At 44.6% G+C, this 24,820-nt stretch overlaps 1 protein-coding gene across 1 annotated transcript in view; it reads left to right on the top strand.

The window, feature by feature from the left end:
* Positions 1–24,820, top strand: part of LOC135557993 (synaptotagmin-7-like) — a 139,293-nt gene that overhangs the window by 46,396 nt on the left and 68,077 nt on the right. Inside the window, exon 2 of the mRNA XM_064991757.1 lies at positions 17,528–17,631. Coding sequence (XP_064847829.1) covers positions 17,528–17,631 — 104 coding nt within the window. The remainder of the gene's footprint in view (positions 1–17,527; positions 17,632–24,820) is intronic.

Genomic DNA, 24,820 nt, shown 5'->3' with positions numbered 1-24,820 from the left:
CGATTCTGTGCTTCCAACTTTGTGACAACAGTTTGGGGAAGGCCCTTTCCTGTTTCAGCATGACAATGCCCCCAAGCACAAAGCGATGTCCATACAGAAATGTTTTGTCGAGATTGGTGTAGAAGAACATGACTGGCCTGCACAGAGCCCTGACCTCATCGAACACCTTTGGAATGAATTGGAACTCCAAGCCAGGACCAATCACCCAACATCAGTGCCCGACTTCACTAATACTCTTGTGGCTGATTGGAAGCAAGTCCCTGCAACAATGTTCCAACAAGCCATCCCAGAACAGTGGATGCTGTTATAGCAGCAACGGGGGAACCTACTCCATATTAATGCCCATGACTTTGGAATGAGATGTTAGAAGAGCAGGTGTCCATATAATTTTGGTCATGTTGTGTAGCTCTGTATAGCTCACTCAGCTGTACATTCTGTTGGTAGATACTCTCCTGGAGGTGTTGTGGATGTTCTGTGTGGATTTTTATGCGCATTTCTCTTTGTTGCAACTTGCAATCCATTTGTCATTATACCCTGATAAAGACAGCTTGTCTGTCGAAACATTGGTTATTAAATTATTGCATCTGTGCTCCTAGTGTGAGGCTCTCCTTTTATTTTTCAAGTGTTCTACTCTTCTAGCCAGCACCTCGCCTAGACAGGTGTGCGTTTCTTTCGCCTCCGCAACTTGCAATCCAGCTTTTTTTTGGCTCTCTCTTCTCTTTAGACAGCATCACCTCTGAGATCTTTAGCAGTGGACTTTCAGAAATGTTTTTGTTTTATTGGGGGGAAAACTCAACTTTACATTCAGAATGTGTAAGAGCTGCAGGCGAACTGCCAACTGGGCTGAAAATACTACATTTCTTTCATCCTCCCCTCTCCCCCTTCTCAACCCAACCTCTACCCCTCTCTCTCTTTCTCTCCTCAATATATTCTTCCTCCTTACTTCGGTGTTATTTTCTTTGCTCTTAAAAGGCGGCTGAACTTCCTGATTTGGCATCATTTTTTTGGCTTGGTCATTAAGAAATGCAGCAGCCATGACTGAAGCCAAACGAGAGTTGTCTTGGGGTGGGGGGGGGGGGGTTAATGTGGGTGTCTCTTGTGTGTTCGCATGTGGCAAACATTTGCACATTCTTTCTGTCTAAACAGTGCACAGTTAGCCACTCACCCTTATAGATAACTTAACACTCTAACCAGGTATTGTATCTTGAAGTAACTGTTAGGCTATCCAATGTCAAACCAACTTTGTTATCTCTGGGGATAGTTAGGGACCGTCAATAAATTACTCAATGTAAATGGGACAATATTTTCATGTTGCACATCTTTCAGTTGTCTCATTAAATGCTTTCAATATTTGTATTTGAATTGTCACAATTTATAGTTTGTTTGAGGTTTTTAAGTCATTGAAATTTGGAGCTTTAAAATATTATCCAATGTATATTGTGTGATTTACTGATGGTCCCTAACTAGCCTCATAGGGATATCAAATGTCAAACCAAATTGACCATGGTTATTACTATTCGGTCACTGTGCTCCAAATTGATGATTACTTGGGTGCTACCAGCTGTGGGTATGTGGACAGGATTGAAATAAACTCAACCCAAGGAGAACTGTTACAGTACTCTTCTTTCTGTAACATACCATTTTTTTCCTATCGTCTCACAAATCTCAGTTTTGGTCCAGGCAGAATTTATGACCACATCGATGCCACATAGGCCATTTTTAAAACAAGAAGTTGCTTTTTAGGGGCAGTTGCTCTGTAAAGCAATTCAACACATGTTCCTTTCTTGTCTTTGTCCCTCCACTCCTCTCCCTCAGTTGACCCGTGACACCTGTAACCCCACAGAAAGCTCATGATTTAATGCAGCTGCTTCTTCTTTACTCTCAGAATCCCTCGGTCTCTTACAGTGGCTTCTCTGACCTCCACTCCCCCTCTCTCACCTGCAGTCTCTTCACCTCTGCATCTGTCCCTGAGTTATGATGACTCAACTGCACACACTCAGCCATAGATGGCCTTGTCGCTCAAAACAAACCTTTGAATCTTCCTCAGTAAAGGCATGGCTATGAGAAATGGCCTTTACTGGTCCTGCCTGTGAACTGCTTGGATGTTTTGCCCAGATAAACACACCTGCCAATCAAATAAATTAGGTTTAAGAGTGTTTTGTTGGGACTGCCAGGGCTCCGGATGATAGGCAATGTAGCCTCGTCGTTGAGGGAATGTTTTTCAGCTGCCCGGGGGCTACTAAGTAAATAGATTTTTATTTATTTATTTATTTGATTTCACCTTTATTTAACCAGGTAGGCTAGTTGAGAACAAGTTCTCATTTACAACTGTGACCTGGCCAAGATAAAGCAAAGCAGTGCGACACATGCAACAACACAGAGTTACACATGGAATAAACAAACATACAGTCAATAATACAGTAGAAAAAGTCTATATACAGTGTGTGCAAATGAGGTAGGATAAGGGAGGTAAGGCAATAAATAGGCCATGGTGGCGAAGTAATTACAATATAGCAATTAAACACTGGAATGGTAGATGTGTAGAAAGTGAATGTGCAAGTAGAGATACTGGGGAGCAAAGGAGCAAGATAAATAAATAAATGCATTATGGGGATGAGGTAGCTGGATAGGCCATTTACAGATGGGGTATGTACAGGTGCAGTGATCTGTGAGCTGCTCTGACAGCTGGTGCTTAAAGCTGGTGAGGGAGATATGAGTCTCCAGCTTCAGTAATTTCTGCTGTTCGTTCCAGTCATTGGCAGCAGAGAACTGGAAGGAAAGGTTGGCCAAAGGAAGAATTGGCTTTGGGGATGACCAGTGAGATAAAACTGCTGGAGCGCGTGCTACGGGTGGGTGCTGCTATGGTGAGCAGTGAGTTGAGATAAGGTGGGGCTTTACCTAGCAGAGACCAGGATGACCTGGAGCCAGTGGGTTTGGCAATGAATATGAAGTGAGGGCCAGCCAATGAGAGCATACACAGTGGTGGGTAGTATGGGGTTTTGGTGACAAAACGGATGGCACTGTGATAGACTGCATCCAATTTGTAGAGTGTTGGAGGCTATATTGTAAATGACATCGCCAAAGTCGAGGATCGGTAGGACGGTCAGGTTTACGAGGGTATGTTTGGCAGCATGAGTGAAGGATGCTTTTGTTGCGAAATAGGAAGCCGATTCTAGATTTAATTTTGGATTGGAGATGCTTAATGTGAGTCTGGAAGGAGAGTTTACAGTCTAACCAGACACCGAGGTATTTGTAGTTGTCCACATATTCTAAGTCAGAACCGTCCAGAGTAGTGATGCTGGGCAGGCGGGCAGGTGCGGGCAGCCATCGGTTGAAGAGCATGCATTTAGTTTTACTTGCATTTAAGAGCAGTTGGAGGCCACGGAAGGAGAGTTGTATGGCATTGAAGCTCATCTGGAGGTTAACTAACACAGTGTCCAAAGAAGGGCCAGATGTATATAGAATGGTGTCGTCTGCGTAGAGGTGGATCAGAGAATCACCAGCAGCAAGAGCGACATCATTGATGTATACAGAGAAGAGAGTTGGCCCGATTGCCAGAGGTCCGGACAACAGGCCCTCCGATTTGACACACTGAACTCTATCAGAGAAGTAGTTGGTGCTCCAGACGAGGCAATCATTTGAGAAACCAAGGCTGTTGAGTCGAAAGCCTTGGCCAGGTCGATGAATACGCCTGCACAGTAATGTCTCTTATGATATCATTTAGGACCTTGAGAGTGGCTGAGGTGCACCCATGACCAGCTCTGAAAACAGATACATAGCGGAGAATGACGGTGGGATTCGAAATGGTCGGTAATCTGTTTGTTCACTTGGCTTTCGAAGACCTTAGGGTAGGATAGATATAGGTCTGTAGCAGTTTGGGTCTAGAGTGTCTCCCCCTTTGAAGAGGTGGATGACCGCGGCAGCTTTCCAATCTATGGAAATCTCAGACGATACAAATGAGAGGTTGAACAGGCTAGTAATAGGGGTTGCAACAATTTCGGCAGATTATTTTAGAAAGAGAGGGTCCAGATTGTCTAGCCCGGCTAATTTGATGGGGTCCAGATTTTGCAGCTCTTTCAGAACATCAGCTATCGGATTTGGGTGAAGGAGAAATGGGGAGGCATGGGCGAGTTGCTGTGGGGGGTGCAGGGCTGTTGACCGGGGTAGGGGTAGCCAGGTGGAAAGCATGGCCAGCCATAGAAAATGTTTATTGAAATTCTCAATTATAGTCGATTTATCGGTGGTGAGATTGTTTCCTAGCCTCAGTGCAGTGGGCAGCTGGGAGGAGGTGCTCTTATTCTCCATGGACTGTCCCAGAACTTTTTTGAGTTTGTGCAACAGGATGCAAATTTCTGTTTGAAAAAGCCAGCCTTAGCTTTCCTAACTGCCTGTGTATATTGGTTCCTAGCTTCCCTGAAAAGTTGCATATCACGGGGGCTATTCGATGCTAATGCAGAACACCACAGGATGTTTTTGTGCTGGTCAAGGGCAGTAAGGTCTGGAGAGAAACAAGGGCTATATCTGTTCCTGGTTCTACATTTTTTGAATGGGGCATGCTTATTTAAGATAGTGAGGAAGGCAATTTTAAAGAATAACCAGGCATCCTCTATTGACGGGATGAGGTCAATATCCTTCCAGGATACCCGGGCCAGGTCGATTGGAAAGGCCTGCTCGCTGACGTGTTTTAGGGAGAGTTTGACAGTGATGAGGGGTGGTCATTTGACCGCAGACCCATTACGGATGCAGGCAATGAGGCGGTGATCGCTGAGATCTGAAAACAGCCGAGGTGTATTTGGAGGGTAAGTTGGTTAGGATGATATCTATGAGGGTGCCTGTGTTTATGGATTTGGGATTGTACCTGGTGGGTTCATTGATAATTTGTGTGAGATGAAGGGCATCAAGCTTAGATTGTGGGATGGCCGGGGTGTTAAGCATGTCCCAGTTTAGGTCACCTAGCAGCATGAACTCTGAAGATAGATGGGGTGTAATCAATTCACAAATGGTGTCCAGGGCACAGCTGGGGGCAGAGGGTGGTCTATAGCAAGCGACAACGGTGAGAGACTTGTTTCTGGAAAGGTGGATTTTTTAATATACTTTTTTTACCCCTTTTTCTCCCACATTTTGTGGTATCCAATTGTTTAGTAGCTACTATCTTGTCTCCTCGCTACAACTCCCGTACGGGCTAAGGAGAGACGAAGGTTGAAAGTCATGCGTCCTCCAATACACAACCCAACCAAGCCGCACTGGTTCTTAACACAGCGCCATTAAACCCGGAAGCCAGCCGCACCAATGTGTCGGAGGAAACACCGTGCACCTGGCAACCTTGGTTAGCGTGCACCACCACAAGAGTCGCTGGTGTGCGATGAGACAAGGATCTCCCTACCAGCCAAACCCTCCCTAACCCGGACGACGCTAGGCCAATTGTGCGTAGCCCCACAGACCTACCGGTCGCAGCCGGTTACGACAGAGCCTGGGCGCGGACCCAGAGTCTCTGGTGGCGCAGCAGGCACTGCAGTACAGCGCCCTTAACCACTGTGCCACCTGGGAGGCCCTAAATGGTGGATTTTTAAATGTAGAAGCTTGAATTGTTTGGGTACAGACCTGTAAGTAAGACAGAACTCTGCAGTAAGACAGTAAGATAGTAAGACAGAACTCTGCAGGCTATCTCTGCAGTAGATTGCAATGCCGCCCCCTTTGGCAGTCCTGTCTTGTCAGAAAATGTTATAGTTAGGGATGGAAATTTCAGGGGTTTTGGTGGTCTTCCTAAGCCAGGATTCAGAAATGGCTAGGACATCCGGGTTGGCAGAGTGTGCTATAGCAGTGAATAAAACAAACTTAGGGAGTAGGCTTCTAATGTTAACATGCATGAAACCAAGGCTTTTACGGTTACAGAAGTCAACAAAGGAGAGCACCTGGGGAATAGGAGTGGAGCAAGGCACTGCAGGGCCTGGATTAACCTCTACATCGCCAGAGGAACAGAGGAGGAGTAGGATAAGGGTACGGCTAAAGGCTATAAGAACTGTTTGTCTCGTACGTTCAGAACAGAGAGTAAAAGGAGCAGGTTTCTGGGTGCAATAGCATAGATTCAAGGCATAATGTACAGACAAAGCTATGGTAGGATGTGAGTACATTGGAGATAAAACTCGGCATTGAGTAATGATGAGAGAGATATTGTTAAACCAGGTGATGTCATCGCATCCGTGGGAGGTGGAAATAAATGGTTGGTTAAGGCATATTGAGCAGGGCTAGAGGCTCTACAGTGAAATAAGACAATAATCACTAACCAGGAAAGTAATGGACAAGGCATATTGATAATAGGGAGAGGCATGCGGAGCCGGGTGATCATAGGGGTCCAGTGAGTGGTTGGGCTGGCTGGAGACACGGCGATTCAGACAGCTAGCAGGCCAGGGCTAGCAGGCTAGCAGAAAGTCCTTAGAGGTACGTCGCGATAGAGGAATGTCTGTTTTGCCTCCTTGTGCGGTGACGTCAATAGACCAGTCGTGATGGATTAGTAGGGTTCCAAGTAGCAGAGGGGTCCAAGTCCAATTGGCAAAATAGGTATAGTGGCCCAAGAAATTGACCGATGGATCTATTCAGCTAACAGTCCAAAATGCTCTCGACAGCTAGTGGGCCCCAGCGAGCAGGCTAGCAGATGGGCATTCAGGAGACGTTGCGGCGGAGGGGCCTGTTGGAAAAAATCCCCTGGCAGATTACATTGGTAGTCCAGTCTTGATGGATAAGCAGGGCTTCGTTGAGTAAAAGGGGCCCAAGCCAATGTCGTAATAGGTATAGTGGCCCAAGAAATTGGCCGATGGGCCTATTAGCTAACAGTCTGATATGCTCTAGACAGCTAGCAGATGGGCATTCAGGGGACATCGCGACGTAGGAGCCAGTTGAGTACCCCCTCGAGCAGATTACGTCGGTAGTCCAGTCGTGAAGCATCGACGGGGTTCTGTGCCCCATACCGGCAGATGAAGGGGTCCGGGTATTGTAGCCCAGATGAACTCATTGGAATGGGGTGACTGTGCAGAAAGCAGAATAGTTACAGTGATGCTGGCTCACACTGTAACCCGCCTAACATGAGATCTAGTGGCAATATACTGTTACAGGAATGTCTCTCAGGTGCTGGTCCTGTATAATGAGAACAGCCAAGGTGTCGTCTCTTTTTCTCCGCTGATGGTTGGTCCTAGTGGCGGGTGGCAGGGTCAAGGGTTCAGCTCTCCAGGTGGGGCTTCACTCGGCTCTGCCTTCCCCGATCGCCCACCCCCGTCCCCTGGACCAGACAGACATGCTCCTCTGCTGGTCCCCTGTGACTAATAACCCTGATTCTGTGTCAGCTTGGGCACAAACACCAGTGGCTGAGTGAGCAGAACACAAGCAGATTAGCACAGCAGGTGAAGCAGAGGAGAGAGAGAGGAGGTAGAAGGGAGGGAGGTAGAGAGGGAAGAAGGGAGGGGGCTCTTCTGACAGTGTGCAGGATTCTCACTTAAAGCAGCTGTAAATAACTCCGGGTCCTCACGGCGGTGCACTGAAACAGATCATCAAGTGAATCACACTGAATCATTTGTAAATATTTATTTTATCCCAATCGATGCCTCACAATTGACATGGAGGATAAAATATGTCGGTAGTTACTAGGCCTGGGAAATGCCAGGCACCTCACAATACAATATGTACTGCGATTCTCACGATTCTACAGCATATACTGTATGTACAGTTGAAGTCGGAAGTTTACATACACTTAGGTTGGAGTCATTAAAACTAATTTTCAACCACTCCACACATTTCCTGTTAACAAATGATTGTTTTGGCAAGTCAGTTAGGACATCTACTTTGTACATGACACAAGTAATTTTTCCAACAATTGTTTCCCAGGACAACAGCAAAGGACCTTGTGAAGATTCTGGAGGAAACAGGTACAAAGTATCTATATCCACAGTAAAACCAGTCCTATTTCGAAATAACCTGAAAGGCCGCTCAGCAAGGAAGAAGCAACTGCTCAAAAAACGCCATAAAAAAGCCAGACTACGGTTTGCAACTGCACATGGGGACAAAGATCATACTTTTTGGAGAAATGTCCTCTGGTCTGATGAAACAAAAATAGAACCGTTTGGCCAAAATCACCATCATTATGTTTGGAGGAAAAAGGGGGATGCTTGCAAACTGAAGAACACCATCCCAAACGTGAAGCACGGGGTTGGCAGCATCATGTTGTTGGGGTGCTTTGCTGCAGGAGGGACTGGTGCACTTCACAAAATAGATGGCATCATGAGGAGAAAAATTATGTTGATATATTGAAGCAATATCTCAAGACATCAGTCAGGAAGTTGAAGCTTGGTCGCAAATGGGTCTTCCAAATGGACAATGACCCCAAGTATACTTCCAAAGTTGTGTCAAAATTGCTTAAGGACAACAAAGTCAAGGTATTGGAGAGGCCATCATAAAGTCCTTGTCCGCGTGTGCGAGATAGGAGGCCTACAAACCTGACTCAGTTACACCAGCTCTGTCATTAGGAATGGGCCGATATTCACCCAACTTATTGTGGGAAGCTTGTGGAAGGCTACCCAAAACGTTAAACAATTTAAAGGCAATGCTACCAAATAATAATTAAGTGTATGTAAACTTCTGACCAACTGGGAATGTGATGAAACAAATAAAAGCTGAAATAAATTATTCTCTCTACTATTAATCTGACATTTCACATTTTTAAAATAAACTGTTAATCATAACTGACCTAAGACGGGTAATTTTTTCTCTGATTAAATGTCAGGAATTGGGAAAAACAAAGTTGAAATGTATTTTGCTAAGGTTTATGTAAACTTCTGACTTCAACTGTATTGCTATTCGATACTGTGATTTTATTGCGATTTAATGTTCCAAACATATTGCTCACTATATGTCTGCTGCAGAGAGACAAGAGAGAGCAGGAGAAAACAAGTGTTGCTTTTGATCAGTCAGGGAAATAAAAGAGTTGAAAAAATGTTGGCTCACTATTTAAAACAAAGATGGAGAACCAACTATAAGATATAAGATGAAAAATACCAGTGTTTTGGCGCAGGTACAGCCGACCTAACGCTAGCTAACGCTAACTAACTCTAACTCTACCTACAGTAGCCCCAAAAGTGTTTTCCCCCCATCACTCGTAGTTACAGCAGATGACTTAGTGATTATGTTGATGAAATGATGATGCCGTTATGTGTGTGTGTTTTAGAAGTGGGTCAGTGACCTCATTATGATGGATCCTCTACATCTGTCTGGCGAGGTGGAGAGAAAGGTGCTTGGGGAAGACAGACAGCAGCAACCTTTAGTTCAGAGTGAGAAGGATGAGAGCAGCCAGGTGTAGATGCAGGCATACCTGGGACTTTCAGGTAGAGATGTTGAATATGCATGCATTTGGTACACTACCCGTCACAAAACAGACACCAATTGCAGTGTAATTTGGTCATCTTTTTATCTATCCGTACAATCCTTAGATACTAGTAAACCAGTGGAGAGGATGGCTGCATGTGGGGTTAATGTGGGTTTAAAACCCAGAGAGGGTTGGAGGGATTGTTATGGAGGCTATTCTTTCTGATGAGTAGTTTTAATCGTTTCAGTAGAAAATCATGTAATTACTTGATGAGGGAAAATAGTGGTGGACCGACAGGGGCTCAGAGTGGGAAGATGAGAGAGAAATATAACAACTGAGAGGAATAGACTGAAAAGACACTCGCTTTATTTTTCTGTTTGTAGTTTTATGGAAACGCCAAAGCTCATGCAGTATGTGTACAATACAAATGAACTTTCAAGAGGGCAGTGATGAAATGAGACAATAGGAGCTAGTGCTGTGTGTGTGTGTGTGTGTGTGTGTGTGTGTGTGTGTGTGTGTGTGTGTGTGTGTGTGTGTGTGTGTGTGTGTGTGTGTGTGTGTGTGTGTGTGTGTGTGTGTGTGTGTGTGTGTGTGTGTGTGTGTGTGTGTGTGTGTGATAGCTGCAGTGCTGTGAATGTCTGGCGCTGGAATTAGCCACAGGAGGCTCTCTGTGTGACACCCAGCACAGCACTGCATGGGGCCTCTCCTGGGGAGAGAGTCAGTGAGAAGGGCCATCCGTGTGACCATATTGTTTTTGCCAGAGCTGTCTTTGTGTTGTACTCTGTAATAAATTGCCTTACTGGGGCAGAACTCATTAGCTTTTAGTGATTCATAGTCTCCATGTGAATTATTTGGACCGTAAAAGTATTAGGGAAGCTGTCGCATTCCTTTTGAAAGCATCCCTATCTGATGCACCCATCCCTGCCCAACGACCATACACACCACAGCTGTAATACAGTCTGATTCAACCCCTTGTTTACACTACCACCACCTTCTGTTAGGCTCGCTGCTATTTCCCACCCTTTTTCCTCAGTGAAATGCAGCACAGCTGTATCCATCTGCAGTGGCTTGCGAAATTATTCACCCCTTGGCATTTTTCCTTTTTGGGGGTTTGTATCATTTGATTTACACAACATGCCTACCACTTTTATGATGCAAAATATTTTTTATTGTGAAACTAGAGCGTGCATAACTATTCACCCCCCAAAGTCAATACTTTGTAGAGGCACCTTTTGCAGCAATTACAGCTACAAGTCTCTTGGGGTATGTCGCTATAAGTTTGGCACATCTAGCCACTGGGATGTTTGCCCATTCTTCAAGGCAAAACTGCTCCAGCTCCTTCAAATTGGATCGGTTCTGCTGGTATACAGCAATATTTAAGTCATACCACATATTCTCAATTGGATTGAGATCTGGGCTTTGACTAGGCCATTCCAAGACATGTAAATGTTTCCCCTTAAACCACTTAAGTGTTGTTTTAGCAGTATGCTTAGGGTCATTGTCCTGCTGGAAGGTGAACCTCCATCCCAGACTAAAATCTCTGGAAGACTGAAATTGTTTTCCCTCAAGAATTTAGCACCATCCATCATTCCTTCAATTCTGACCAGTTTCACAGTCGCTGCCGATGGAAAAACTGTTCTCGGGGTAATGAGAGGTGTTGGGTTTGCGCCAGACATAGCGTTTTCCTTGATGGCAAAAAGCAACATTTTAGTCTCATCTGACCAGAGTACCTTCTTCCATAAGTTTGGGGAGTCTCCCACATGTCTTTTGGCGAACACCAAATGTGTTTGCTTATTTTTTATCTTTAAGCAAAGGCTTTTTTCTGGCCAATCTTCTGTAAAGCCCCACTCTGTGGAGTGTATGGCTTAAAGTGGTCCTATGGACAGATACTCCAATCTCCGCTGTGGAGCTTTGCAGCTCCTTCAGGATTATCTTTGGTCTCTTTCTTGCCTCTCTGATTAATGCCCTCTTTGCCTGGTCCGTGAGTTTTGGTGGGAGGCTTGGCAGGTTTGTTGTGGTGCCATTTTCTTTCCATTTCTTTCCATGCTCCATGGGATGTTCAAAGTTTCTGATATTTTTTTATAACCCAACCCTGATCTGTACTTCTCCACAACTTTGTCCCTGACCTGTTTGGAGAGCTCCTTGGTCTTCATGGTGCCGCTTGCTTAGTGCTGCCCCTTGCTTAGTGGTGTTGCAGACTCTGGGGCCAGAACAGATGTATATATACTGAGATCATGTGACAGATCATGTGACACTTCAATTACACACAGGTGGACTTTATTTTACCAATTATATGTCTTCTGAAGGTAATTGGTTGCACCAAATCTTATTTAGGGGCTTCAGAGCAAAGGGGGTGAATACATATGCACGCACCACTTTTCTGTTTTTAAAATGTTTAATTTAATTTTATGAAACAAATCATTTTTTTCATTTCACTTAAACAATTTGGACTATTTTCTATTTTTATGTCCATAACATGAAATCCAAATAAAAATCCATTTAAATTACATGTTGTAATGCAACAAAATGGTAAAAACGCGAAAGGGGATGAATACTTTTGAAAGGCACTGTATCTCTATCCCAGGCTCTTTTACAGCAGCACGGCTGGACTGGTAGACATATTAAAGCTGCTGTTTAATCATTTCAGGAACTCACCGAGCTAATGACCAGGATGCAATTCTCTGCCCTATCAGAAGCATCTAATGGATGTGCCTCTGGGAGATCAAGATGAGTTTCAATATTAGGGTGGGCCAGCTCACAGTAGTAATTGCGCTGTGTAGCAACCTTACAGCAACCTTACAGTCAGGAAGCTAGCTACCTCGGCTTATTTCTCCTCCTGGTTATTATGTATGCTGTACTTAACAGCTCCTTTGTGCCAGGCCAGGTCATTAAACACTTATTGTTAAATCATTTTAGTGTGTTATCTTTCTAGTTTTTGGTTATTATTGGTTATGCGAGAGAATGCTGTGTCTCTATTTCTTCCTGGTATAAGCCTATGGGCTATTCCCCATTTATCTTCAGGGATTGTCGTAATGGAATGGGTAGCTCCACTACAACTATAAAAAATGGTCCACACTGCCCGGGTGAATTCCAATTCTGTCACTGTCCACACTGTCCGGATTCTGTCTCTGCCCACACTGTTCGGGTGAATTCCGATTCTGTCTCTGCCCACACTGTTCGGGTGAATTCCAATTCTGTCACTGTCCACACTGTCCGGATTCTGTCTCTGTCCACACTGTTCGGGTGAATTCCAATTCTGTCACTGTCCACACTGTCCGGATTCTGTCTCTGCCCACACTGTTCGGGTGAATTCCGATTCTGTCTCTGTCCACACTGTTCGGGTGAATTCCGATTCTGCCGCTGTCCATTGTGCTGAATCACAGCTGTTTGTTTAACATCCATTGGCTGTTCGGCGCAACATTGGTCTTTGTTCATAAGTTAGCCTACCTTAAACCAAACAATGATCTTCAGCCATTATGTAGCTCAACAGTGGACTAAATAGGCTAGGAACTGTTTTTGACCATTTCACTGAAACGTATACACTGCAGTCTAATCCACAGCAATGACGAAGGTAAGAGAAGAAGATAAAAACACTGCAATTAAAAATGGCATCGAGACACAGATCTACTTTTTTAACATTACAGCAGCATACTGTATATGGTAGGCCTCAGGGTCATCCATTTCATCCCTTTAAAAAAATACTGAAAAGATGAGAGCTCCATGAAACACCTGTCATTATGGCCACTTATCAGAAGCATTATGACATGTTGAATTGCTGTCTGAGTGAGATGACCAGTAATGGATAGTTACAGTATCATTGTCATTACTCAGGTTCAGTTGAAAACATAATGTCAACTGATTGCTTCCTTTGATGGATGTGTTCTACAAAGGCTACTCACTCTATTATTTTTCTCACAATAGATAGTAGAAAAATAAATTGAACAACATACTGAGCAAAAGGAGAGCCAGAAAGAATGGCGAAAGGTAGGAGGCCTCATGTGGAAATAGAGGAAGGATGACAGGAAATGAAAGAAAGTGTGAGGGAAGAGTGATATGTGGATGTTTTTACCAAGCTACTCCTGTTCTCTGCCATGAACAACTTACAAGAACTGAAGTTTTATAGGGAGGGATGGAGAGAGGGATGGAGAGAGGGATGGAGAGAGGGGCGTAGAGAGGGGCGTAGAGAGGGGCGGAGAGAGGGGCGGAGAGAGGGATGGAGAGAGGGGCGGAGAGAGGGATGGAGAGAGGGATGGAGAGAGGGGCGGAGAGAGGGGGCGGAGAGAGGGGCGGAGAGAGGGGCGGAGAGAGGGGCGGAGAGAGGGGCGAAGAGAGGGGCGAAGAGAGGGGCGGAGAGAGGGATGGAGAGAGGGGCGGAGAGAGGGATGGAGAGAGGGATGGAGAGAGGGGCGGAGAGAGGGATGGAGAGAGGGAGGGATGAGAAAGCAGAGGAATTGTGTAGGCAGAGGGACAGAGAAAGGGAGAATGTAACAGAAAGAATGGGAGGATGAGGTGGAATTGAAGTCCATTGTTTATGCACAATGTTGTTTGCCAACACGCCTTTGCCTTTTGAATTGTCTTGGCAGAGGAGGTGGGCAAGATGAATAGCATTCAAGATGCAGTGATGTAGTTATTTTTTTTATCAGAAATGTGTGCGTGAAAGAGGTTTCGTCTCTCAAGTTTGGTCTTGACTTCTTGAAAGATGAACAAAAGACAAGAGGAAAAGCTGCAGTACTGATCATGTACAATGCGACACCAAAGAGGAAGGAAGCTGCAGATTACAAGACTTGTAATTGAACCCTCTTAATGACCATTGTTTTTCTTTTCCTTCGTTTCAGCAACTCTGTATTCATTCACCAGCTGTAGATCCTGACACAGATGGGGAAAGTAGACATGATATTTATGCCGGTACACTTGCCCTCTTTTCCTGTCTCTTTCCCTTTTTCTCTTGATAGATTGCTCTGTCTGCAGGTTAGTGATGATTGAGTGGGAGAGAGCATATTAAAAAAGCACATTACAGGCTCACACTTCCCTCTCCTCCCACACTTACTTCTCCTATGCCTCATTTGTGTATTTTTCCTGCATGTGTTTATTAGATTTTACCAACATATTGCCAAAGGGATATGTATAGATATTCTTTCAACAACATTTGCTCTTGGTCTTGCCCTTTCTCTCCTTCTCATCTCATGATCGACTTCTCCCTCGCTATCTCTCTTCCTCTCTCTCCCCTCCCCCCTCTGTCCCCATCTCTCTCTCTCTCTCTCTCTCTCTCTCTCTCTCTCTCTCTCTCTCTCTCTCTCTCTCTCTCTCTCTCTCTCTCTCTCTCAATTCAATTCAATTCAATTCAATTCAAGGAGCTTTATTGGCATGGGAAACATGTGTTAACATTGCCAAAGCAAGTGAAGTAGATAATATGCAAAAGTGAAATAAACAATAAAAATTAACAGTAAACATTACACATACAGAAGTTTCAAATCAATAAAGACATTACAAATGTCATATAATATATATATATATATATATACATACAGTGCCTTGCGAAAGTATTCGGCCCCCTTGAACTTTGCGACCTTTTGCCATATTTCAGGCTTCAAACATAAAGATATAAAACTGTATTTGTTTGTGAAGAATCAACAAAAGGTGGGACACAATCATGAAGTGGAACGACATTTATTGGATATTTTAAACTTTTTTAACAAATCAAAAACTGAAAAATTGGGCGTGCAAAATTATTCAGCCCCCTTAAGTTAATACTTTGTAGCGCCACCTTTTGCTGCGATTACAGCTGTAAGTCGCTTGGGGTATGTCTCTATCAGTTTTGCACATCGAGAGACTGACATTTTTTCCCATTCCTCCTTGCAAAACAGCTCGAGCTCAGTGAGGTTGGATGATGAGCATTTGAGAACAGCAGTTTTCAGTTCTTTCCACAGATTCTCGATTGGATTCAGGTCTGGACTTTGACTTGGCCATTCTAACACCTGGATATGTTTATTTTTTAACCATTCCATTGTAGATTTTGCTTTATGTTTTGGATCATTGTCTTGTTGGAAGACAAATCTCCATCCCAGTCTCAGGTCTTTTGCAGACTCCATCAGGTTTTCTTCCAGAATGGTCCTGTATTTGGCTCCATCCATCTTCCCATCAATTTTAACCATCTTCCCTGTCCCTGCTGAAGAAAAGCAGGCCCAAACCATGATGTTGCCACCCCCATGTTTGACAGTGGGTATGGTGTGTTCAGGGTGATGAGCTGTGTTGCTTTTACGCCAAACATAACGTTTTGCATTGTTGCCAAAAAGTTCAATTTTGGTTTCATCTGACCAGAGCACCTTCTTCCACATGTTTGGTGTGTCTCCCAGGTGGCTTGTGGCAAACTTTAAATTACACTTTTTATGGATATCTTTAAGAAATGGCTTTCTTCTTGCCACTCTTCCATAAAGGCCATATTTGTGCAATATACGACTGATTGTTGTCCCATGGACAGAGTCTCCCACCTCAGCTGTAGATCTCTGCAGTTCATCCAGAGTGATCATGGGCCTCTTGGCTGCATCTCTGATCAGTCTTCTCCTTGTATGAGCTGAAAGTTTAGAGGGACGGCCAGGTCTTGGTAGATTTGCAGTGGTCTGATACTCCTTCCATTTCAATATTATCACTTGCACAGTGCTCCTTGGGATGTTTAAAGCTTGGGAAATATTTTTGTATCCAAATCCGGCTTTAAACTTCTTCACAGCAGTATCTCGGACCTGCCTGGTGTGTTCCTTGTTCTTCATGATGCTCTCTGCACTTTTAACGGACCTCTGAGACTATCACAGTGCAGGTGCATTTATACGGAAACTTGATTACACACAGGTGGATTGTATTTATCATCATTAGTCATTTAGGTCAACATTGAATCATTCAGAGATCCTCACTGAACTTCTGGAGAGAGTTTGCTGCACTGAAAGTAAATGGCCTGAATAATATTGCACGCCCAATTTTTCAGTTTTTGATTTGTTAAAAAAGTTTGAAATACCCAATAAATGTCGTTCCACTTCATGATTGTGTCCCACTTGTTGTTGATTCTTCACAAAAAAATGCAGTTTTATATCTTTGTTTGAAGCCTGAAATGTGGCAAAAGGTCGCAAAGTTCAAGGGGGCCGAATACTTTCGCAGGGCACTGTATATATATATATATATATATATACAGTGTTGTAACAATGTACAAATAGTTCAAGTACACAAGGGAAAATAAATAAGCATAAATATGGGTTGTATTTACAATGGTGTTTGTTCTTCACTGGTTGCCCAACAGGTCACAAATCTTGCTGCTGTGATGGCACACTGTGGAATTTCACCCAGTAGATATGGGAGTTTATCAAAATTGGATTTGTTTTTGAATTCTTTGTGGATCTGTGTAATCTGAGGGAAATATGTATCTCTAATATGGTCATACGTTGGACAGGAGGTTAGGAAGTGCAGCTCAGTTTCCACCTCATTTTGTGGGCAGTGTGCACATAGCCTGTCTTCTCTTGAGAGCCAGGTCTGTCTACGGCGGCCTTTCTCAATAGCAAGGCTATGCTCACTAAGTCTGTACATAGTCAAAGCTTTCCTTAAGTTTGGGTCAGTCACATTGGACAGGTATTCTGCCACTGTGTACTCTCTGTTTAGGGGCAAATAGCATTCTAGTTTGCTATTTTTGTTTTTTTGTTAATTCTTTCCCAATGTGTCAAGTAATTATCTTTTTGTTCTCATGATTTGGTAGGGTCTAATTGTGCTGCTGTCCTGGGGCTCTGTGGGGTGTGTTTGTGAACAGAGTCCCAGGACCAGCTTGCTTAGGGGACTCTTCTCCAGGTTCATCTCTCTGTAGGTGCTTGCTGTTTGGGGTTTTAGGCTGGGTTTCTGTACAGCACTTTGAGGTATCAGCTGATGTACGAAGGGATATATAAATACATTTGATTTGACTTTGTTATGGAAGGTTTGGGAATCCCTTCCTGTTAGGTGGTTGTAGAATTTAACAGCTCTTTTCCGGCCTAATTCTGCTCTGCATGCATTATTTGGTGTTCTACGTTGTACACAGAGGATATTTTTGCAGAATTCTGCATGCAGAGTCTCAATTTGTTGTTTGTCCCATTTTGTGAAGTCTTGGTTGGTGAGCAGACCCCAGACCTCACAACCTCTCACCCCCCCCCCTCTGTCTCTCTGCAGGGTCTCTATCTATCAGTGTGTTTCTGGTATCTCTGGGGCTGACGGTGTGTGCCGTGTGGCTCGTAGCTCTATGTGGAGTCTGCACCTGGTGCCAACGCAAACTGGTGAGTGGACCACTAACATTTACCTATGACATTATATCCTATTATTTGGTTTTAGGACACATTGTCCTTCCCAGAACAACACAGTACAGCAGGCTTCCATCCACTCTTCCATGACTCTTATTTATTTGTACAACTTTTAATCATCTAAGTTGGTCAGTTGTCATCGGCAATGATGAAGTGGCCGAGAGGTCAATATACACATGTTCAGGTCAAATTACACACCCCAGCACTGACCCATAATATTCCCCAGAGCTAGTAGGGATTTATCCTGAGTTAGCTTCCTGGTAGGGTTAGCTGCCTGGTAGGGTTAGCTGCCTGGTAAGGTTAGCTGCCTGGTAGGGTTAGCTGCCTGGTAGGGTTAGCTGCCTGGTAGGGTTAGCTGCCTGGTAGGGTTAGCTGCCTGGTAAGGTTACCTGCCTGGTAGGGTTAGCTGCCTGGTAGGGTTAGCTGCCTGGTAGGGTTAGCTGCCTGGTAGGGTTAGCTGCCTGGTAAGGTTACCTGCCTGGTAAGGTTATCTGCCTGGCAAGGTTACCTGCCTGGTAGGGTTAGCTGCCTGGTAGGGTTAGCTGCCTGGTAGGGTTAGCTGCCTGGTAAGGTTAGCTGCCTGGTAGGGTTAGCTGCCTGGTAGGGTTAGCTGCCTGGTAGGGTTAGCTGCCTGGTAGGGTTAGCTGCCTGGTAAGGTTACCTGCCTGGTAGGGTTAGCTGCCTGGTAGGGTTAGCTGCCTGGTAGGGTTAGCTGCCTGGTAAGGTTACCTGCCTGGTAGGGTTAGCTGCCTGGTAGGGTTAGCTGCCTGGTAGGGTTATCTGCCTGGCAAGGTTACCTGCCTGGTAGGGTTAGCTGCCTGGTAGGGTTACCTGCCTGGTAGGGTTAGCTGCCTGGTAGGGTTAGCTGCCTGGTAAGGTTACCTGCCTGGTAGGGTTAGCTGCCTGGTAGGGTTAGCTGCCTGGTAAGGTTAGCTGCCTGGTAAGGTTAGCTGCCTGGTAAGGTTAGCTGCCTGGTAAGGTTAGCTGCCTGGTAAGGTTACCTGCCTGGTAAGGTTAGCTGCCTGGTAAGGTTAGCTGCCTGGTAAGGTTAGCTGCCTGGTAGGGTTATCTGCCTGGTAGGGTTAGCTGCCTGGTAGGGTTAGCTGCCTGGTAGGGTTAGCTGCCTGGTAGGGTTAGCTGCCTGGTAGGGTTATCTGCCTGGCAAGGTTAGCTGCCTGGTAGGGTTAGCTGCCTGGTAAGGTTAGCTGTCTGGTAGGGTTATCTGCCTGGTAGGGTTAGATGCCTGGTAGGGTTAGCTGCCTGGTAGGGTTAGCTGCCTGGTAGGGTTAGCTGCCTGGTAGGGTTATCTGCCTGGCAAGGTTAGCTGCCTGGTAGGGTTATCTGCCTGGTAGGGTTATCTGCCTGGTAGGGTTATCTGCCTGGCAAGGTTAGCTGCCTGGTAGGGTTATCTGCCTGGTAAGGTTAGCTGCCTGGTAGGGTTATCTGCCTGGTAAGGTTAGCTGCCTGGTAGGGTTATCTGCCTGGCAAGGTTAGCTGCCTGGTAGGGTTAGCTGCCTGGTAGGGTTAGCTGCCTGGTAGGGTTAGCTGTCTGGTAGGGTTAGCTGCCTGGTAGGGTTAGCTGCCTGGTAGGGTTATCTGCCTGGTAAGGTTAGCTGCCTGGTAAGGTTAGCTGTCTGGTAGGGTTAGCTGCCTGGTAAGGTTAGATGCCTGGTAGGGTTAGCTGCCTGGTAAGGTTAGATGCCTGGTAGGGTTAGCTGCCTGGTAGGGTTAGCTACTTGGTAGGGTTAGCTACTTGGTAGGGTTATCTGCCTGGTAAGGTTGAACCCCAGAACTGTATACACACACATTTGCACAGACATGCCCCACATCCTCATAATAGAACTGCAGGATAGTGAGAGAGAGAGGTGTTAGGCTGTAGGTGTTACATATTGCACAAGAGGAAGACTGTGAGAGACTGAGACATGTGAGAGACGGAGACATGCAAAGACATGCTTTGAGATTATGTCTGTAATGAAAAGCTCTGTAAAAGTTTCATCAATTCTCTCCATCTTTCGCTCTCCATCTCTCCCTCTCTCTCTCTCTCTCCCCCCCCTCTCTCTCTCTCCCCCCCCCCTTCTCTCTCTCCCCCCACTCCCCCTCCTCTCTCCATGATAATGCACTATGTCCGTGCCCTTCTCCGAACCCCATACCATTAAAATGGTACAGTTGGACACCCAGGTAATTAGCTGCAGTTAATAATGAGCTATTTGCTGCCTGTTCCTGCCGTTTGGCAATTAGAGGAAAGCAGAAAGATGGTTCATGGATCTGACATTCAGAATGAAAAGATAGTCTATTTGATTGAATCATTTTACCATTGTATATCATTGAGTATATCATATTCTATTTAGTAAAGAATGATTTCCCCTCCTCTCATTCCTTCATTCTCTCACCTCCCCCACCCGTACATCTGGTCTCAGTGTATTGCAACATATGTGTGCATAAACTGTAAGCTACATTCACTACATTAACATAAGCAAAACAGTAATACACACATTCCAGGACACTAAAATGCAGACACTGAGGATAGAACATGAGCACATTGAATTTTGTGTCTAGCAGTTAGTCAATGGCAGAATCACACTTTTGAGTTCATATTTTGGGCTCCCGAGTTGCGCAGCGTTCTAAAGCACTGCATCTCAGTGGTTAGGGCGTTGGACTAGTAACTGAAAGGTTGCTAGATTGAATCCCAGAGCTGACAAGGTAAAATTCTGTCGTTCTGCCCTTGAACAAGGCAGTTAACCCAGTGTTCCTAGGTTGTCATTTTAAGTAAGAATTTGTTCTTAACTGACTTGCCTAGTTAAATAAAATAAAATAAAAAGAGGTGTCACTACAGTCCCTGGTACGAATCCAGGCTGTATCACATCCGGCTGTGATTGGGTGGCCCACAATTGGCCCAGCGTCGTCTGGGTTTGGCCAGGGTAGGCAGTCATTGTAAATAAGAATTTGTTCTTAACTACCTTGCAAAGTTAAATAAAATTTCAGTCTCTTGCCAGCTTTAGTTTATATGCTAGACCGCATAACTCCAAATTACTTTTTTCTGCCATAAAAAACTCCTTGGATAAAAGTTGCAGTGCTTTCCGGTTGTGTTCTATTTTTCTTGAGTATCCTTCTGTTTCCATAACTTTGTGTGTGGGCTCTTGGTAGTGTGCAAGGGGAATGGTATGGGGAGATGTTGTGTGGCCATGATGGTGAACATGAACAGAATTCTCCATTAGGTTATGTAAACATGGCTTTGTGCTCTGAGCAGTGCGTGTGCCTGCTTGTCGCCGGCTCCTGGTCCCATGCTAATGATTCATATGCTAATGTACACATCACTCTGAGCTATTGGCTGCTGCCTGAACAACTGTGATTCTGCCCATATGTTTCATCTGGAAATACTCTCCCCTGCTTTTGCTCCCTCCCTCTCTCCATCGTTCTCCCCCTCCTCTGTCTGTCCCTCTCCCTCTCTTGGCTTTTCTTTCTCCGTCTCTTTCTAGTTATCTCTCTGTCACTATCTTGGCCTTTCTCTCTCTCTCTCTCTCTCTCTCTTTCTCGCTCGCTCGCTTGCTCGCTCTCTCTCTCTCTGTCTAGGAGCATTTGTGGAGTGAGGACAACACATAGGTGGGTAAAACATGCAGAGGACTGAATTCAGCTGAGAACGGTTCTGAAGTGAGATGGAGATTGAATAAGCATGCTTAAAGCATGTAAATAATATGTAATATTAGTAACTGGTATTACACACATTTGTATTGCTGCACATCTATGATATTTTACCAGTCTGTCACACCCTGTGTAGATTGAGAACTTTCAGTCTGGTCTTCAAAGATGAATCATATCATACCCTGTCAAATACACAGACACACACACAGTAAAACTACTCAACCCTCACTGTCCATTTCTCTTGTCCTCGCCCTTTCTATTTCTCTATTTACCCTCACACTCTTTGTCTGTCTTTGCAAATACCATATGTGTTTCGAAACCGTAATTCAGAGTCTCCAGATGCTGAGAGACACGATAGTCCGGCGTCCCATTGTGACATAGCTATGCGGCTCTGAGACCATTGTGTTTATGAGGAAGTACACAGAGATAGACACAATTAGATAAATACTGTGATAAATACTGTGATATTTAGCCCATGGTAGTTGATAGATGCAGCCCTGTGTAGAGGTGCAGTATATCAGCCCAGCATATGGGTGAGGGAAGATGAAGAAGTCAGAAACAGGTCTCATGGGTCGATTATGGCAGGAAGGAGGAGGGAAGGAGGAGAGGATGGAGGGGAGGGGGGGAGCAGAGAAGGGGAAGAAGGAGAGGGAGGAAGCAGGAAGTGGGGAGGGAGGAGGGGATGGAGGAGATGAGGAGGGGAAGAAAGAGTTGGATAGAGGATGGGAAGAGGGGAGGAGAAGGGAGAAGGGAGATAGGAGTGGTGTTGGCAGCCATTATGTGTGTTGTGCTGTGACAGATATAACGACAGCGGGACTGAGGGCTGAGGACAGATCCTTCACAGGGCTGCAGCATTACACTGTTCTTAGCGGGGAGACATCCATGATGTCCACCTCTTCTCCCCCACCCTCTCCCCATCCTCTCCTCTATTCTCTCCCCCTTCCCTCTCCCCATCATCTCCTCTATTCTCTCCCCCATCCTCCCCTACTCTCTCCCATATCCTCTGATGTCTCTCCTCTCTCCATCTCACTTTATTCTGTTTCAACTCCCCTCATTCTGTCTCTCTCTCTCTCTCCCACTCAATCATACATTGCCTCTGCCTTTCTCTCCATCTTCTTTCCCTTCTCTCCCCTCTCCCTCTCTCTCTCTCGTGTCCCACTCCCTGTCTTCAGTGTTTTCTCTCTCCTTCCCCTACTCTCTAGCCTCCTGAAGATTTTATGATAGTGTTAAATGATAGATGAGCTGCACTTGATAGCATATTCTTGACTGTTTGAAATCTAGCCTTTTTCTGAGTCCCTAAAACAACTGTGTGAGTGAATGACTGTGTGTGGGGTGGATGGGTGGGCAGTGGTGTTAGGTCATTTCCAGAGATCTGCCCTCTATTGATAAGTGTTTATAACAAACAGGCCATGTAATTTGTGACAGAGAATGTGACAGTAAGTCTATAGTAAAACCATTTCCTGCTCCAAACTGCCTTTTGAAAAAATTTCTTTACAGGGTTAAGGTTTCCTCTACTACATGTGATGTATATGTTTGGAAAGGAACTGAAATGAAAGGAAAATCCATCATTATTTGATTTTACAAGGATCATATTGTAAATATTAGGTTTGGTGAGTAACACCTATTGAATCAAGTTAGTTTAGAAAAGCCAAGAGAGGGAGAGGGACAGACAGAGGAGGGGGAGAACGATGGAGAGAGGGAGGGAGCAAAAGCAGGGGAGAGTATTTTTTCGATTTGAAACTATAACATTCTGAGTCAAACCATATCAATTATATGATCTGAAACACAAGTCATTCTAATATTATGTATTTAATGCCTATTACCCATCACTCATAGTGCAGGGTTGATGTGTCCACTCACTGTGCTCTTACACATTTCAAATGGAATAGCTTTAGTTGTTTTACAGTCTATTTGAAGGGTGTAGTACTTTCTTTATTCATTGAAAATGTAATGAGCATTGAAATGAAAAACAAGATTATGTAGCTGTACTTTGTGACAGTGTGTGTTTAGTGTTTGGCTTCAGTGTAAAAATTGTCATCAACTCTGCATTAATTTGATACGCAAGGCCAGGCCAATCATATAGCTGCAGTCCTGAGTTCCAAGGTTTATCATATAGCTGCAGTCCTGAGTTCCAAGGTTTATCATATAGCTGCAGTCCTGAGTTCCAAGGTTTATCATATAGCTGCAGTCCTGAGTTCCAAGGTTTATCATATAGCTGCAGTCCTGAGTTCCAAGGTTTATCATATAGCTGCAGTCCTGAGTTCAGATTAATCTCAAAATGTTTCATTATAATTCCACTGACTGTTGGGAATTCTGGGTCTATTTTAACACCTATGTTTTATGTATGTTTGGGCGTGTACTGTTTCTGAGTGTGTAGTGTTGTATGTGTGTTGGGAGTGTTGTATGTGTGTGGACGTGTCTGATCCCCACTGTGTCTGATGCTTGATGCTCCATCCGTTCATTCTGTATGGTTAACAGATGTATGGATTATTGCTGTGGAGAGGGTTTGGATTCACATGTAGATCCTGAGAGCTGGCTGTATGTAGCAACGGTCATCAAAATTGCTAAAAGGGTTTAAAAACAATTCTAATAAATGCAACTGTTGGACAATAGAATCATTAAAATCATTAAAATCCATCAGATATTAACTGAAGAAAGTCCCATCAGATATTAACTGAATTATAGCACATAACACATTTTACTGGCACAGACAACTAATGAATGGAGTTCAGGGATTCTGGTGGGAATTCAGGTATTCAATTTATTGTACAATTACCTTTTTATGCACTCATACAGTGCATTCAGAAAGTATTCAGACCCCTTGACCTTTTCAACATTTTGTTACGTTACAGCCTTAAATTGTTAAATTGTTTTTTCCCTTATCAATCTACACACAATACCCCATAATGACAAAGCAAAAAATATCACATTTACATAAGTATTCAGACCCTTTACTTAGTACTTTGTTGAAGTGTCTTTGGCAGCGATTACTGCCTCGAGTTTTCTTCGGTATGATGCTACAAGCTTGGCACACCTGTATTCAGGGAGTTTCTCCCATTCTTCTCTGCAGATCCTTTCAAGCTCCGTAATGTCGGATGGGGAGCGTTGCTGCACAGCAATTTTCAGGTCTTTCCAGAGATGTTCGATCGGGTTCAAGTCTGGCCTCTGGCTGGGCCACTCAAGGACATTCAGAGACTTGTCCTGAAGCCACTCCTGTGTTGTCTTGGCTGTGTGTTTATGGTTGTTGTCCTGTTGGAAGGTGAAACTTCGCCCCAGTCTGAGGTCCTGAGCGCTATGGAGCAGATTTTCTCTGTACTTTGCTCCATTCATATTTTCCTCGATCCCGACTAGACTCCCAGTCCCTGCCACTGAAAAGCATCCCCACAGCATGATGCTGCCACCACCATGCTTCACCATAGGGATGGTGACAGGTTTCCTCCTGACGTGATGCTTGGCATTCAGGCCAAAGAGTTCAATCTTGGTTTCATAAGAACAGAGAATCTGTTTCTTATGGTTTGAGTCTTTT

Source organism: Oncorhynchus masou, chromosome 2 (genome assembly GCF_036934945.1).
Source record: "Oncorhynchus masou masou isolate Uvic2021 chromosome 2, UVic_Omas_1.1, whole genome shotgun sequence".
In the NCBI taxonomy this organism is placed as follows: Eukaryota; Metazoa; Chordata; class Actinopteri; order Salmoniformes; family Salmonidae; genus Oncorhynchus; species Oncorhynchus masou.
Note: the sequence above shows the minus strand (reverse complement) of the source record. Positions and strands in the feature narration are given on the sequence as shown.